The sequence below is a fragment of the Patiria miniata genome, unplaced genomic scaffold (assembly GCF_015706575.1).
Source record: "Patiria miniata isolate m_02_andy unplaced genomic scaffold, ASM1570657v1 HiC_scaffold_16, whole genome shotgun sequence".
In the NCBI taxonomy this organism is placed as follows: Eukaryota; Metazoa; Echinodermata; class Asteroidea; order Valvatida; family Asterinidae; genus Patiria; species Patiria miniata.
The window spans coordinates 16,056,829-16,074,613 of record NW_024037054.1 but is presented as its reverse complement, the minus strand read 5'-3'; the positions used below and the strand labels follow the sequence as shown (position 1 = coordinate 16,074,613).

The 17,785-nt window shown below is 39.7% G+C and overlaps 1 protein-coding gene across 2 annotated transcripts in view; it reads left to right on the top strand.

Annotated features, from left to right (window-relative positions):
• LOC119723113 (epidermal growth factor receptor substrate 15-like 1) overlaps nucleotides 1–5,116 on the top strand; it is a 36,755-nt gene extending 31,639 nt beyond the window's left edge. Inside the window, exons 18-21 of one of the 2 annotated variants that reach the window (XM_038193651.1) lie at nucleotides 375–433; nucleotides 533–862; nucleotides 3,573–3,641; nucleotides 4,849–4,940. In XM_038193651.1, the coding sequence (XP_038049579.1) occupies nucleotides 375–433; nucleotides 533–862; nucleotides 3,573–3,641 (458 nt within the window). In that variant the 3' untranslated portion in view covers nucleotides 4,849–4,940. Of the gene's footprint in view, nucleotides 1–374; nucleotides 434–532; nucleotides 863–3,572; nucleotides 3,642–4,848 lie in introns of both variants that reach the window. The other variant, XM_038193650.1, reaches the window with a different exon arrangement.
• Nucleotides 5,117–17,785: the final 12,669 nt, after the last annotated feature.

Sequence of the window (17,785 nt, the reverse complement as noted above, 5' to 3'; positions counted from 1 at the left end):
TTTAGATTGGGTTATGATCGAGAATAAGCTTTATGTGGCCTCTTTGGACTCCCATATATTTGCACTAAGTTTAGTCGGGCACCATTTGCAGTCATCAGCCGACATTTGAAGCCAAAAAAAACCAAAAAAACAGGTAAAAAAAAAAAAAAAGCCGCGTCGCCGCACAACTTTTGGGGCAAGCTCCATACCAGAAACCGGAGACTTTTTTTTTTGGCCTAATCTGCAGAGGATTTGAGGGTGACCGATGGCCCATGAGCTACGTTTGCATTAGCCTAAAATGCACCCCTTACAATAACCATTTCCTTTACTCTGTATAAACTTTTCTTTTCTTCAGAGTTTTGATGGTTAACTAAATTATATTTTTCTTTTGACAGCATTTGGGTCTATTGATCCCTTCGGCGGAGATGCCTTCAAACCAGATGCATTCATGAAGGTAAGACAGCCCAAAACTCTCACCTACTCTTTATGTTAATCTGTAAAAAAAATTCGCAAAGATGTTAAATGTTTTTATTTCCCTTTTCGTCTTCACCAGAACTCTGGAGCAGACACATTCGGCAGCGACCCCTTCAACCCTAAAGAGGAAACCCCGGCCCTGCCTCCCAAGAAGAGCAAAACCAGCACCTCCAAATCCTCCACTGTCCCCGCCACAGCCAGTACTACGTCCACTTCCACGGCCGGCTCCACCGACGCGGCGTTCGCGGCATTCGGCAGTGAGTCGGGCGCCGACCCGTTTGCCTCGATGACGTCGCCGGCTGACCCCTTTGGTGGGGATCCCTTTGCGTCGTCGTCGAGCACCACGACGAAGGAGGGGGGCGCGGCAGCGGACCCTTTCGCCAGCTTTGCCGACTTTGGCTCAGTTAAGGTGAGTTGAGGTGTTTTTTCTGTCTGGTCTTTTTTAGTATCTGTACCACCTGTCTAGGTAGCAGGATTATAGTCAGGTCTATCACAAGTCAAGTCAATTAATAATAATAATAATATCAGAGTCTTATATAGTGCATGTATCTACCAACAATTAGGTACTCAAGGCGCTGGAAATTATGTCTATTATTAAAGAAAGGTAAATAAAGTTTACGAGAAATATGAGACCCATTATGTAGTTCCTTATAATGGTTTACAAGGTACTGCGGTGCATATTGCAGCCACTGCCAGAAACACCGGGGCAAACCCCTTCTCTTAGCGATAAGTGTTACTGGGATCTTTAACGTGCATTACACAACACACGGGACCTACGGCTTTACGTCCCATCCGAAGGACGAAGCAATAATGGTAAAGTGCCTTGCTCAAGAGCACAAGCACCATATTCCCACGGTCAGGATTCGAACCCATGTACCATGGCACACGAGTCGAACATCGTAACCATTGGACCACAGCACTCCACAAGTACAAGTCAGTCACAAGTCAAATTGTAAGTTAATTACAGGTCCATCACAAGTCCATCACACGTCAGTCACAAGTAAATCACAATGTCCAATCGAATTTCTGATTATAAGTCAGGTCAGATGCGAGGTCACCGGTTCATGTTTATCAAGTTCTATTTGGGGGCAATTCCGTAAATTCGGACGCACATGTCAGACACTTCAAGCCTAACTTTCCCAACCCCATCAAAATCCCCCCCCCCCCCCCCCCCCGGGAGGATTTTGGCAGATAAGCCATCCATACCAAGTCCATCAAAATCCACCTACACTGTATAGCAGTGGTGGTCTTGTGGTGGATTTCGGTGGAGTTGGTCATAAAGCATTATGTGAAGCAGGGTCGTGTAGGATTTGGGCGGACTTGGTCCAGTCCTTAGTAAAATACACTAGGGAGTTAGGGTTTATGAGCTGCTGTTGAAAAAGTGATTGAGATACGTTACCAATATGTGACATCTAATGAGTAGAAAACAATTTCAGACCGAAGTAAAGTACCACCACCTTAACGATCTTGTACATCATGTGGTCGGAAGTACGCAGAGAGTTGGAGATTACGGAATCACCCTTTTTACATGGTTTGACTTGATGTTGGTACACTTTGTATTCTTCCAAATTTCTCAGATATTTTATTTTTTTCCCAGTATTGTCAAAGATGTGGTAGTGTACTGATTATTTACAATTGTTCAGCTTTTCATTTGAGAAAACAGAATTGAAATTGATACATAAACAACTTAATTTATGAAAATCCAGAAACTCTGTCGATTTTCTCCATTAAAATCACTGGCCTTAGCTCGCTCTTTGTCCGACGCGAATCTTTTAGATGCATCACTTGGAAAAAAGGTCCCTGTGCTTGATAGTGTGTACATTTGTCTGTATTCTGAACGTGTTAGTAGATTAACCCTTTAGCCCTTGTACTGCCCCGAATTGCCCCGCCTGTTATTCCTCATACCGCCCAAGACCGCCCCAATAATCCATGGTTTTATTCATGGAGGAGAAAATGCAATGTACTACAATTTAATACAAGTGCTAAAAGGTGAAAGGAAGAGTAGATCATTTGCAGCTATCCAAAAAGTAACTGACAAAATTATTGTTGAAAAGCTTACTTGGTTTAAAGATAGAACTGGCACTAAACTACCTGTGAAATTATTCTTTCTGGCATAAGTTCATTTTGAAGAAAACACACACAAAAAAGGCCATTTCCAAAGATGCGTCACATTTTTGGAATTTTCTGTAAGTAGTTGGTTTGTAATTTGGCAAATCCGTGAATTCGTGCGTGCAAACGTTGACACGCCGCACACACGCGCGCGGTTGCTATCATTCGTCAGATCGCGTAGCTGCAATCAGCTGGATGAGAGAACGTGTCCCGGATGCTGATTTCGGGCGTAATTCAAAACATGGATCTGCAACTTTTGAATTGAAACCGAAATCCTTGAATATTGTTTTCTCAGAATATATACAGCATTCACTGAGCTAAAACTTCACCAGGTTGGTTGTTACCCGTCTTTAGATTTTGAGCACTTTTTAGTGTGTCAAACGAAAAAAAATGGCACAAATGACAAATGATCTACCCTACCTTTAAAGGGAATGTACATCATTGTTTTTTGATGTAATTTTCAGAAATGAACTATTTGAGGGGTTAGTATATAGGCCCTATAGATCAATTATTGTTACACTGACATTTTTGAGGTTTTGTGTTCAAAAAGGTTGGAAAAACCAAGAAAAACAAAAATGTTTAAGTAGTCTGGTTCCCTGACTCCACAAAAGATAAAATGGATCAATTTATAGATGATGGAAAATTGTAAGGAACGGGAACCAGTCTAGCTGGCCTGCACCCATTCATGAAACATGTAACCAATAGCAAACAAAATTTGGACTGAAAAAAAAAGGTTAATTTGGAGCAGTAGTTGAAAAATAGTTAGGTTTTTCCAACGCTGGTCAGACCACCGTTGGAAATGTATACAAAAATACCATTTTCTTGAAAATGACTTCACACCTGGTGCCATAATTTTACAGGATGCTTTAGACTGTCATTTACCAACATCCTAGTAAGGTATTTCGTAAAAGTAGGTACCGGTAGTTTTGTTTTTCGATGTTTGCAAATGTTGTATATTCCCTTCAACTCTGTCTGTAGGCATGAAATGGTTGGAATTTTTGTTTAAACAGGCCAGCTCTAAAAAGCCCAATCAAGGGATTATATCCTGGCAGGACCATTCAGCCTCCTCCAACACCTAAGTAAGATGAGTCTTGAACTGATTATATCATCATCATCATAATCAGATCAGTCGCTTATTCTACCCATCGATTCACCAACCATCGAGCTGCCATTCATGATGTCATCGAGTCACATGACCACATCAACCAATCAAAACCTAAGATCCGCATGTCATTTTATTAAAAAAATCCACATCATTTAGTCACATTGAGCTGATCAATTTCGTCCACGTAGTACAAAGCCTTTTTTCCTGCTTCTATTTCCCATGTATCATTTCATGTACTTGTAATTGCTCAGCACATTTGTCCATTGACTTCCAAGGCAATCATTTCGTCGTCAAAAAAAATTACATTATATTGAAGAAGGTGTTACTTACGAAAAACATCAGCTTTTGTCAGAAAAACATTTTCATATATATGTACATATATATTTCCACAGTGCTACCTCAAATTTCTACAGCTAAGTTCAATAAATGTATGTTGTATAATGCTATGTGGAAAACTAAAGTGTGTGAAAACAAAATGCATGCTAACAAGAAGTACTAGAGCTTTAACTCTATATCCCTGGTCATATTTAATAATAATAATAATAATGCATATTTATAAAGCACACATATTCACCATTATTGGTGCTCAAGGCGCTACATCATTATTACCCTGCTCATTGGGCCAATGAAACATTCCAAAGACAATCTCAGCTCCCTGGGAAGTATACAGCTTGATGCTGCCATTTCGGCGCAAAGCAGCCGAAAATCAACCACAATAATCATCTCTGCCCTCACAGGTACCCATTTACTCCTGGGTGGGGAGAAGCAATGAGTGACAAAGTGCCTTGCTCAAGGGCACACGCACCATAGCCGCAGGCTGGACTCGAACCCACGACCTGCAGAATTGCCCACAGGCCACGAATGCAATGCTCCAGACCAGGAGGCCATGGCACTCCACATATTTGCTCCATTGTCACCACTACGAAAGAAAACAGTAGCACATCCCTTGTACTTTAACTTTCAAGGGGCATCTAGCCCCATTTAAGATTACTACATGTACATTCCTCAATCTTGCAAAATCCTTCAAACTTCTGGATGGATTTTGAAAGATCTTGGAAGGTTAAGGATCCGGAAGATTTAGGGCGATACTTCAAACCGATCTGAACTACTGCTATTCTGTCAAGTGTTGTGAGCATTAATTACGCCTGCCTTTGGACTCATTTTTTGTTTATTTTTTGTAGTTTGAAGTCGGCGACGATGCCTGGCCGCAGCAAGATGGCGCCAAACAGGAGGAGACTAAAGCAACGCAACCAGACCAAGACAAGAACCAATCAGACGGCGTGACGGTCAAAAACGACGCCGGGGCATCGGATGCATAGCACACCCACGGACCACAAAACGTTTTATCCTTGCGCCACCACAAGAGGGCGCCAAAGTGCATTTTCCACCAACACCGAGGCTAATGTCATGAAGCTTCTATTTAATCGTGAATATCCGCAAAGCACAGAAGAAAAAAAATCGCTTAGCAAAAATGGGTTACCAGCTAAGAACTCATGGGTTGTCTACAGCTTGCAACTGGTTCCCAGCCAATTCCTGCTTAGCACCAGAATTTTGCTAAGCAAGCATTTTCAGCTTGGGGCCGTCTCAAATCATATCCGGGACGATTTTCGGACAAGTTGCGGACATTGTACAGGTATGAGCGGCAGGATTCTGAACAACTTTCACGCAATCTTCCCCGCAATAACGTTATCAAGTATCGGTGAGCCAAGCAGTTGCTAATGAAATATTTTCCCCTGAACATGCCCGGTGCAAATGCAGAGCTTGTTCCGGACAAAGTGAATGATTCTACCCGCAAGTTGTCCAGAACTCGTCTTGGATAAGAACTGAGACGGGTCCTTAGCAGCGCTGCGAAATGGAGCCAAGGGGCCATATTCATGAAACCTTACTAAGCCTAGTTTGTTACTAACTAGCTAATCCACGCAAGTGCATGACATGGATTAGCCAAATACACCTTACACACTATGGCCAAAAAAAAGTCTCCGGTTTCTGGTATGGAACTTGCCCAAAAAGTGGTGCGGCAACGCGACCTTTTTTTTTTTTTACCTGATTTTTTTGCTTCAAATGTCGGCTGATGACTGCAAATGGTGCCCGACTAAACTTAGTGCAAATATATGGGAGTCCAGAGAGGCCACATAAAGCTTATTCTCGACCATAACCCAATCTAAAAACACGTTAAAATTGTGCAGCAGCAGGATTCCAGTCAAACCAGTGAGTTTGGCGGTTTTGAGACATCATCTTTCATTGAAAAAAAAACTTTTTCATTTAGCCGACGCGCATGGCTACGGCAACGCGCGCGCATACCAGAAACCGGAGACTTTTTTTTTTGGGCCTATTGTATCTGTTGTCATCACATTTCATACATACCCGCTCCACCCAAAAGCACCCAATTCCAGTTACTCACGTATGCAACTAAATTCTCCTAGTACGTAAGTAGTTAGCAAGGTTCTTAGTAAGGTTTCATGAATTACAATTTAGTTGTCAACTCCATAGTAGACCACTAGGCATTTTAGTATTCTACTAAGGCCTAGTTGGCTGCTAAGTTAGTAAGGTTTCATGAATATGGCCCCAGGATTGCAGTTGGTCAAAGAGGGTATTGGCTGTATTGCATATCTGTCGTCAACGATCACTGAATTTGACCATAATTTTTTTTTAAACACCTGCCACTGAGTCTTCATTTCCTGCCTGTGATAACTCCGCTTCACCGTAAGGTAATTTATAGACAGTTAAAAAATATAATTAGTGTACAATTAGTCCTTAGAAACATGTACAGTATTAATCATTTTTGATTGCGAAGGCAACTCATAAAGGTCCATGTAAATATTACCGTAAAGGTAGAAATGATTTTTGTAAATTTGATTTGTTTTTTTTGGTTCTAATGCAGATGACTTGTTTTTCTCAGAATACATGTAATTTTAACTTAAGTACGTGCATACAAGTAAAGTTTAAACCTGCGTATTGTGGCCACCTGTACTACCTTTGCGGTACATGATGACCAGAGAGGATCGTGGTCATTCTGTATATAATGGGCATATGGCTAATGTGGCAACCTGTGTATTGTGGCCGCTTGTCTGTCTGTTTTTATATTTCTGTACAAGCCAGTTGTATTTCAGGAATTCATTTAGTAGTGCCGTAAGTGTATTATGACCTGTGTATTGTGACCACCTGTAAATTGTCACCACCTGTGTATTATGGCCGCCTGCCCACCATGGGTTGCGAGTTCATTGTTTACAAATGTCCGTTTGGCTACTTGCCAACATATAGAGGGCTGTCACTGACCCATGTGACCCTGCCTCTGTCGAGGTACCGGAAAGCCAGCGTCGCCATTGTAGTAGGCAAAGATCGTACATGTAAGTAGTAGGCAAGCCTTCAAAGCTGCAATGGATGGCAAAAACTGAGAAAAACGCAAAACCAACACCCAGTGCTGGGGCGGCACGATTATGACAACCGTACACGGCACAGATAGTGATCAAATGCCATTTGATAAGGAATTTGCAGTTATCTTACGTGAAAATAAGTCCTGATGTATAGTTTACAATGCACCGCGTAGTTGCTAACCAAATGCTTGCCTACTACAATGGTGGCCAATCAGGGGGGAACCGGATGGTCACATGGTACTTTGACATCATTCGACTGGAACCTATTAAACAGACAACTGTCGAAAGCCGTATGTTCAGTATTAACGTACTTCCTCATTTCAAACCACAGTGTGGCCGTATTCCACAGAAGTTTGTGTTTTTCCAGCAATATTGTCTTTTCCTTAACCCTCCTCAATCCTCCAAACTACTCCTGCTGGTTTTGGATGATTTAAGAGGATTGAGGATGAATGGCAAAGATGTATCGCTTTTTTTTGTAGGAGGATGCATTACGTCAAGCCAGTAGGCCATATCCTGCATTGGTTATGTTCAGCCATGCATAAATCAGCCCTGTGTTTTTCTCGTATTTCATCCGCACTGCTTCTAAACGCCATTCGCACTGCCTCAAACCATAGCAGTAATTGGCATAAGATTTTTGGAGGATTGAGGCAGTTGTCACCCTCCACTGACTAAATTCAAGAAGTAACGGATAATTTTGGAGGATTGAGGCTGAAGCCAATTTTTTTCTTGGTGGCATTTGGAGGATTTTGCTGGATTGAGGTTGCGTCCTAGCCAGAGGTCACATTTCTTATTCCTGTTAAGAGTTTCCCGTTGATTTTTTCATTATTGTTTCGCTGCAGTAAACATGATATTTTAAAGTTTTGAGACCATCCGTTATTTTTTCTTTTATATATTTGCTGTCATTTTGCAAGTTGTATATCTGGCAAATTTTGTTGGTCCGAGTATATGTACATGTACTTCATAGCTTACATGCATTTTTAATAGAATATGCTTCGTGTGCATACATTAATACTTGTAGTAAAACTGGTTGCTATCAGACAAAAACAAATCTTGCCAGTAGTAATGTCGTTTCTGGGATTCCAAAAAAAAAATGGCCGACTGTATATGGTAAATTGAGTTCTTACATGTCATGTCTGCGTATTGCCACAAATCTGTTAAAATTTGTCTTTCTTATTATGGTAAGACAGCCTCACCGACCATACATGCCATATCACAAGTCTTTCTAGATGGGTGTTTACATTTTGTTTTAATTAGGCCTAAGACATGTAATTATGTACAGTATAATTTTACTCCCTAAAACAATGGTGTTTGAAAATGACCACCATGTCTCCAAATTACTTGGCTGCGGCTTTACAATCACACACGCGCCTATGGGAGTGGCTGAAGCCACTTCGTATAGCCACGTGTGTTATGACTAGCCGTAGCCAGCTCAATCAGAGGCAGCCTAATTTAAATAAATACCGACAAACAGTGTTCCAATCTGGGTCGTGAGTTGACTTCGACTGGTGTCCTTTCCTGATCCTTTTATTGGTATGAGGACAGGCTTTACAATTCCTGCAATTTCATTGGTTGATGTGGGCCATGATGTTTCTTTTTCCTGCAATCCCATTGGCTGAGCTCACAAGCAAGCCCAAATATTGGCACCATTTATGCGTAAATTTGATCTTGACACAATGACTGATGTCTGATGCCGAACCAGAACTTTATCCCTTCAAGGACAAAGTTACCTAGAAAGTGACTTTTTGGAAAAGTAGAATAACAGTAAAATATCATTTAGTTGCTTCTTGCATCATGTATTTTGAATTGGAGCAATTCGCAATGTAGTGCGCCACCTAGAAGCTACCACGGAGGCCATTTTTATTCACAGTGCATTTGGGGGTAACTCCTTGACATTTTACACAAAAATTTGGCAGTTTCTTTACGTTTTAGCACATGATTCAATTTGAAATTTGTTTGAATTGTGAGGAGTTTCCTTTATTTAAAATTCCCAATTCAGTTATCCATGCGTTGGAACTTAATGCTGGACATGTTAACAAATAGCTTTAGAACACCGACCAAACGTGGTGTCTTGATCAATGCCTGCTGGTGCGTTGTATCGCAAACCGCTCATATTCATGCTTAATAAGATTACTAAAAAGTGGTTCATCGTTTCATTACCAACATGATGAGGGTTAAAGAAAAATAATCATAGTTTAAACCATATAACTGTATAGATATTACCTAACATCATATTTATGTTTATATACCTCTGTTCTACGACTATTTAGCTGTCATGTACATTGATTCCTTTTGGCAATATTTGTCATGTATATGTGAAAGCAAATCAAAAAAGAGAATTGAAGAACTGCCCAAAGAAAATTGCTGTCTATTGTGTGCATTCATTTTTAAGAGTAAAAAAATTACATTTTGAGTAAAAAATAAACCCTCTGGATCCGCGCCTGCATGTCAATGACAGTAAATTCTATAAAGCCCCATGTAATGGCATTTTAGAATCCAATCCTTTATGTACATTCTTGTGTCTAAAAATGTAAGGCTAACCCCTTACATTTTTGTCCATTTTGGTCAAAAAATGGAATTGCTTGAAACTTGCAGGGAAGATGCCTAAGCGACCCTAGATCACATTCCAATTCCGTTTTGGTCAGAACTGTTTGCAGGGCGGGGTGGGGGAGGGAGGGGGGGTGGTTGCGAGCGAAGAGCTATGATGCACATCAAGAACGGCGCCCAACGTTTGATTTCTTTTCTTTTTTATAGAATTAAGGATGAGAACATACTGCTTACATTATTGTTCAGGAAAATAATATTTGATTACAGGCTAATGGAAGACTGTTGGGAAACAGCGAACGGAACAGAGGCCTGGTTATAGTGTTAACAAACAAATCCGTAAAACAATTTTTTTTTCTAAAGACGTCCGTATAATGTTGAAATAGTAGTGACGGAGTTGAGAATCTGTATCTGTCTAAATACGAAAATGTATAATTATTTTAATAATGACACGGTCCACCTATCCGCAACAATCGGATATGTACATCTGACGGGCCTGGACATCACCCCCCCCCCCCCCGCAAAATTTCCTGGTCCGCCCCGGAACGCACATGATGCCTTTTCAAAAAAGCCTACATAATCACGATGTTCATTGTTGCGTAACGATAAGTAGGTTTAGCACACATATAAGACTACGACTAACGAAGCTGCCATATATATTTTTCCAAACATAACAAATGAAAACAGTTGGCTCATTGTTGCACGAAATATCGACTTCTGTCGTCGTCCATGGAGCTTGATAAACAGATGCACTCAACAATGTTCTGTGTTTCTCCGCCTATTCAAACAAATCGTTTTTGAGCAGAATTCTAAGGAAGCGGAATGGCCTAGTGGTTAGATTCGTCGTCTACAAATCGCGGAGCCCGGGTTCGAATCCCGTCCGTGTCTTTTTGCTTTTCAACGCGCGCATTCAGTCATTATAAGATGTTTAATTTCCCGTCGTAAATCACCAACTGTACCTTAGCTTAATCGGTAAGCACTGCGGCTGGTACTGTCCGCGAGTTCCAGGTTGGCGCCTTCGTACAGGTTCAGGGCATGTGGTCCACTCGGAGGATCAGGGCTTAGGGGCCGCCCTGTTCCTCCCTTAGCTCTTTGCTTTTACATGGTGCCTGGCCCTCCGGGGTTACATGGATGGACAGGGAAGGAAGTGTGTATTGGTCGGGGACGCCGAGACCCCGGAAGAGAACTAAGGGATCGGCTGGGGCATCGTTATGGCTCAGACCGATCCCTGAAAGCTTGGCTAGCACATAACTTTTTGATTTTTTAAAAGCTTCTATTTTTGTTTAATGCTTTGGTTTAGTTTGATATTTACATCTGCTCGGCAGGTCTCCGGTAGTATTAAAAACGAAACAAAGGTCTTTGTCATGAATCAATGAATATTTAATAATAATCAAAATTAAGTTTCGTTCGATCAATACGACTACCATTATTAATGTTGCAATTTTCAATGGACGTAAGAAACGCCGTAGGCTATACAATATAGGCCTACATCATTCAAATAACGTTTCTTTAATTGTGCACATTTGCCAACAAATATAGTAATTCGCAAAATACGAAAAAAAAGCCCCCACTCATAAAACTGGAAATACAAACTTGAAAACAAAGTCAAGTGGAGCACAAGAATGTACATAAAGGATTGCATTCTAAAATGCCATTACCCTGGGGCGTTATAGAATTTACTGTCATTGACATGCCGGCGCGGATCCAAAGGGTTTTTTTGGGGGGGGGGGGGGCTAACCCCCCCCCCCCCCCCCTCTGATAATACAAAGTGAAGCTATTCTGCAGCGGTTATTATGTATCCCACGGTTCTGAGCCCCTCCCCCCCCCCAAAAAAAAAAACACCCAAAAGTTCCCATAGATCCGTCTCCGACGTATATCTTGGTTAATTGGTATGAATTTTGACACCGACTTGTCGATATTTCATTTTGGAACCGCACTACTCTGTCGATCGACGTTTGATGACCGCGCTGGTGGTCAAAAGACCACCAGGAATGTAGCCGGACCGATGGGGGGGGGGGGGAGACCGGGCGCCTCTGCGGGGCGGGCCCTTTCCCGGGGGACGGCGGGCCGCGGTCCGACGCGGCAGTTGGTAAACCCCTCCGCGCACTCCATTCGAGACCTACAAGCCCGGGCGTCCCAGGGCCCCGAGGTCTGTGGGCGACCCGCTCCGGCCGCGCAGTCTCCCCCACGTACGCGGAACTCTGGCGTGGGTCACTTCCGCATACACCCTGAAGATAGCACGGTCCAGTGGTGGTTCGAGCCCCCCCCCCCCCCAATTTTGTCTAGCCCCCCCCCCCCCCCCAAAAAGGGAAAAATCCATAAAAAATGCACTGCCAAAATGTGACGTACATGGGAACGGGTCTCCCCCGAAATAAATAGTCGTGAGAAGGGTGCATTATGAGCACTTTTAGTTAATATAGTGTGCCCGATTGTAGGATTTTATCAGCGCTTCACATTGAAAATATGGCACGAAATTCAAGAAAAAGACTCACAACTCTCCAAGGCGTTCGAGACACACATTCAAATTAAAGCGTACTAATTCATCTTTCATTTTCTTTTCAATTTTCGAGGAGTCAACGGATGACTTTTAGCAGAAATTTCAATCCGAAATTATGATCACCCCTTAAGGTAGGCCTAAAGCCCGTCGCCATTTTGAAAAACGATGCCTACGCTCCATTGCAAATCCCAAATCTTAGATGCAATTTTCTTTTGAATACCATCGTCTGTCCAGAAAACAAATTGGAATGTGTTCTAGGGTCCCTTAGGCATCTTCCCTACAAGTTTTAAGCATTTTCATTTTTTTTTTTACATTTTAGTCAAATTTGGCCAAAAATTGACTTTTCTCCAAACCATGCAGCAATTCATATAGAGGTAAGAGGAACATAAATCAATATCCAAAGGCCCACAATTGGGGGGAATGTGGGCAGAAAGCAGTAATTTGTTGAGATTAGTTTTTACACATTTAGGATTGATTTTATCCCAAATTTCCAATGCAATATTTTTTTGAATACCACCGTCTCCCCAGAAAACCAATTGGAATGTGTTCTAGGGTCCCTTAGACATCTTCCCTGCAAGTGTCAAGCATTATCATTTTTTGACCAAAATTGACAAAAATGTAAGGGGTTAGCCTTACATTTTTAGTCAAATTTGACCGAAATTGACTTTTCTTCAAACAATACAGAAATTCACTTAGAGGTAAGACGAACATCAATCAATATCCAAAGGCCCAAAATTGGGAAGATTTGGGCAGAAACCAACAATTTGTTGAGATTAGTTTTTACGTATTTATGATTAATTTCAGTATCCAAAATGTTCGATGCAATATTTTTTTGAATACCACCGTCTGTCCAGAAAAACCAATTGGAATGTGTTCTAGGCTCCCTTAGGTATCTTCCCTGCAAGTTTCAAGCATTTTCATTTTTTGACCAAAATTGAAAAAAAAGTAAGGGGTTAGCCTTACATTTTAAGTCAAATTTGGCCACAAATTGACTTTTCTCCAAACAATGCAGCAATTCACTTAGAGGAAAGAGGAACATCAATCAATATCCAAAGGCCCAAAATTGGGAGGATTTGGGCAAAAATCAGCAATTTTTTGAGCTTAGTTGTTACATATTTATGATTGATTTTATCCCAAATTTTCGATGCAATATTTTTTTGAATACCACCGTCTGTCCAGAAAACCAATTGGAATGTGTTCTAGGGTCCCTTAGACATCTTCCCTGCAAGTTTCAAGCATTTTCATTTTTGACCAAAATTGACAAAAATGTAAGGGGTTAGCCTTACATTTTTATTCAAATTTGGCCACAAATTGACTTTTCTCCAAACAATGCAGAAATTCACCTAGAGGTAAGACGAACATCAATCAATATCCAAAGGCCCAAAATTGGAAAGATTTGGGCAGAAATCAGTAATTTGTTGAGCTTAGTTTTAACATATTAATGATTGATTTTATCCCAAATTTTCGATGCAATAATTTTTTGAATACCACCGTCTGTCCAGAAAACCAATTGGAATGTGTTCTAGGGTCCCTTAGACATCTTCCCTGCAAGTTTCAAGCATTTTCATTTTTTGACCAAAATTGACAAAAATGTAAGGGGTTAGCCTTACATTTTTAGTGAAATTTGGCCAAAAATTGACTTTTCTCCAAACAATGCAGAAATTCACCTAGAGGTAAGAGGAACATCAATCATTATCCAAATGTCCAAAATTGGGAATATTTGGGCAGAAATCAGCAATTACTTGAGACACCTTTTAATATTTATGATTGATTTTATCCCAAATTTTTGATGCAATATTCTTTTGAATGGCACCGTCTGTCCAGAAAAGCCAATTGGATTGTGTTCTAGGGTCCCCTAGGCATCTTCCCTGAGAGTTTCAAGCATTTTCATTTTTTGACCAAAATTGACAAAAATGTAAGGGGTTAGCCTTACATTTTTAGTCAAATTTGGCCAAAAATTGACTTTTCTCCAAACAATGCAGAAATTCACTTAGAGGTAAGAGGAACATCAATCAATATCCAAAGGCCCAACATTGGGAATATTTGGGCAGTAACCAGCAATTTTTTGCGATTACTTTTACATATTTATGATTGATTTTATCCCAAATTTTCCATGCAATATTTTTTTGAATACCACCGTCTGTCCAGAAAACCAATTGGAATGTGTTCTAGGGTCCCTAAGACATCTTCCCTGCAAGTTTCAAGCATTTTCATTTTTGACCAAAATTGACAAAAATGTAAGGGGTTAGCCTTACTTTTTTAGTCAAATTTGGCCAAAAATTGACTTTTCTCCAAACAATGCAGAAATTCACCTAGAGGTAAGAGGAACATCAATCAGTATCCAAAGGCCCAAAATTGCGATGATTTGGGCAGAAATCAGTAATTTGTTGAGCTTAGTTTTTACATATTATACGATTGATTTTATCCTAAATTTTCGATGCAATATTGTTTTGAATACCACCGTCTGTCCAGAAAACCAATTGGAATGTGTTTTAGGGTCCCTTAGACATCTTCCCTGCAAGTTTCAAGCATTATCATTTTTGACCAAAATTGACAAAAAGTAAGGGTTAAGCCTTACATTTTTAGTCAAATTTGGCCAAAAATTGACTTTTCTCCAAACAATGCAGAAATTCACTTAGAGGTAAGAGGAACATCAATCAATATGCAAAGGCCCAACATTGGGAATATTTTGGCAGAAACCAGCCATTTTTTTGCGATTACTTTTACATATTTATGATTGATTTGATCCCAAATTTTCCATGCAATATTTTTTTGAATACCACCGTCTGTCCAGAAAACCAATTGGAATGTATTCTAGGGTCCCTTAGACATCTTCCCTGCAAGTTTCAAGCATTTTCATTTTTGACCAAAATTATCAAAAATGTAAGGGGTTAGCCTTACATTTTTAGTCAAATTTGGCCAAAAATTGACTTTTCTCCAAACAATGCAGAAATTCACCTAGAGGTAAGAGGAACATCAATCAATATCCAAAGGCCCAAAATTGGGAATATTTGGGCAGAAACCAGCCATTATTTTCCGATTACTTTTACATATTTATGATTGATTTGATCCCAAATTTTCGATGCAATATTTTTGTGAATACCGCCGTCTGTCCAGAAAACCAATTGGAATGTGTTCTAGGGTCCCTTAGACATCTTCCCTGCAAGTTTCAAGCATTATCATTTTTTGACCAAAATTGACAAAAAGTAAGGGTTAAGCCTTACATTTTTAGTCAAATTTGGCCAAAAATTGACTTTTCTCCAAACAATGCAGGAATTCACTGAGAGGTAAGAGGAACATCAATCATTATCCAAATGTCCAAAATTGGGAATATTTGGGCAGAAATCAGCAATTACTTGAGACACCTTTTAATATTTATGATTGATTTTATCCCAAATTTTAGATGCAATATTCTTTTGAATGGCACCGTCTGTCCAGAGAACCAATTGGAATGTGTTCTAGTGTCCCCTAGCCATCTTCCCTGAGAGTTTCAAGCATTTTCATTTTTTGACCAAAATTTGACTAAAAATGTAAGGGGTAAGCCTTACATTTTTAGTCAAATTTGGCCAAAAATTGACTTTTCTCCAAACAATGCAGAAATTCACTTAGAGGTAAGAGGAACATCAATCAATATCCAAAGGCCCAAAATTGGGAATATTTTGGCAGAAACCAGCAATTTTTTTGCGATTACTTTTACATATTTATGATTGATTTGATCCCAAATTTTCCATGCAATATTTTTTTGATTACCACCGTCTGTCCAGAAAACCAATTGGAATGTGTTCTAGGGTCCCTTAGACATCTTCCCTGCAAGTTTCAAGCATTTTCATTTTTTGACCAAAATTGACAAAAATGTAAGGGGTTAGCCTTACATTTTTAGTCAAATTTGGCCAAAAATTGACTTTTCTCCAAACAATGCAGAAATTCACTTAGAGGTAAGAGGAACATCAATCAATATGCAAAGGCCCAAAATTGGGAATATTTTGGCAGAAACCAGCAATTTTTTGCGATTACTTTTACATATTTATGATTGATTTTATCCCAAATTTTCCATGCAATATTTTTTTGAATACCACCGTCTGTCCAGAAAACCAATTGGAATGTGTTCTAGGGTCCCTTAGACATCTTCCCTGCAAGTTTCAAGCATTTTCATTTTTGACCAAAATTAACAAAAATGTAAGGGGTTAGCCTTACATTTTTAGTCAAATTTGGCCAAAAATTGACTTTTCTCCAAACAATGCAGAAATTCACTTAGAGGTAAGAGGAACATCAATCAATATCCAAAGGCCCAAAATTGGGAATATTTGGGCAGAAACCAGCCATTATTTTCCGATTACTTTTACATATTTATGATTGATTTGATCCCAAATTTTCGATGCAATATTTTTGTGAATACCACCGTCTGTCCAGAAAACCAATTGGAATGTGTTCTAGGGTCCCTTAGACATCTTCCCTGCAAGTTTCAAGCATTATCATTTTTTGACCAAAATTGACAAAAAGTAAGGGTTAAGCCTTACATTTTTAGTCAAATTTGGCCAAAAATTGACTTTTCTCCAAACAATGCAGGAATTCACTGAGAGGTAAGAGGAGCATCAATCATTATCCAAATGTCCAAAATTGGGAATATTTGGGCAGAAATCAGCAATTACTTGAGACACCTTTTAATATTTATGATTGATTTTATCCCAAATTTTAGATGCAATATTCTTTTGAATGGCACCGTCTGTCCAGAAAACCAATTGGATTGTGTTCTAGGGTCCCCTAGGCATCTTCCCTGCAAGTTTCAAGCATTTTCATTTTTTGACCAAAATTTGACTAAAAATGTAAGGGGTTAGCCTTACATTTTTAGTCAAATTTGGCCAAAAATTGACTTTTCTCCAAACAATGCAGAAATTCACCTAGAGGTAAGAGGAACATCAATCAATATCCAAAGGCCCAAAATTGGAAAGATTTGGGCAGAAATCAGTAATTTGTTGAGCTTAGTTTTTACATATTAATGATTGATTTTATCCCAAATTTTCGATGCAATATTGTTTTGATTACCACCGTCTGTCCAGAAAAACCAATTGGAATGTGTTCTAGGGTCCCTTAGGCATCTTCCCTGCAAGTTTCAAGCATTTTCATTTTTGACCAAAATTGACAAAAATGTAAGGGGTTAGCCTTACATTTTTAGTCAAATTTGGCCAAAAATTGACTTTTCTCCAAACAATGCAGTAATTCACTTAGAGGTATGAGGAACATCAATCAATATCCAGATGCCCAAAATTGGAAAGATTTGGGCAGAAATCAGTAATTTGTTGAGCTTAGTTTTTACATATTAATGATTGATTTTATCCCAAATTTTCCATGCAATATTTTTTTGAATACCACCGTCTGTCCAGAAAACCAATTGATATGTGTTCTAGGGTCCCTTAGACATCTTCCCTGCAAGTTTCAAGCATTTTCATTTTTGACCAAAATTGACAAAAATGTAAGGGGTTAGCCTTACATTTTTAGTCAAATTTGGCCAAAAATTGACTTTTCTCCAAACAATGCAGAAATTCACCTAGAGGTAAGAGGAACATCAATCAATATCCAAAGGCCCAAAATTGGGAATATTTGGGCAGAAACCAGCCATTTGTTGAGCTTAGTTTTTACATATTAATGATTGATTTTATCCCAAATTTTCGATGCAATATTTTTTTGAATACCACCGTCTCTCCAGAA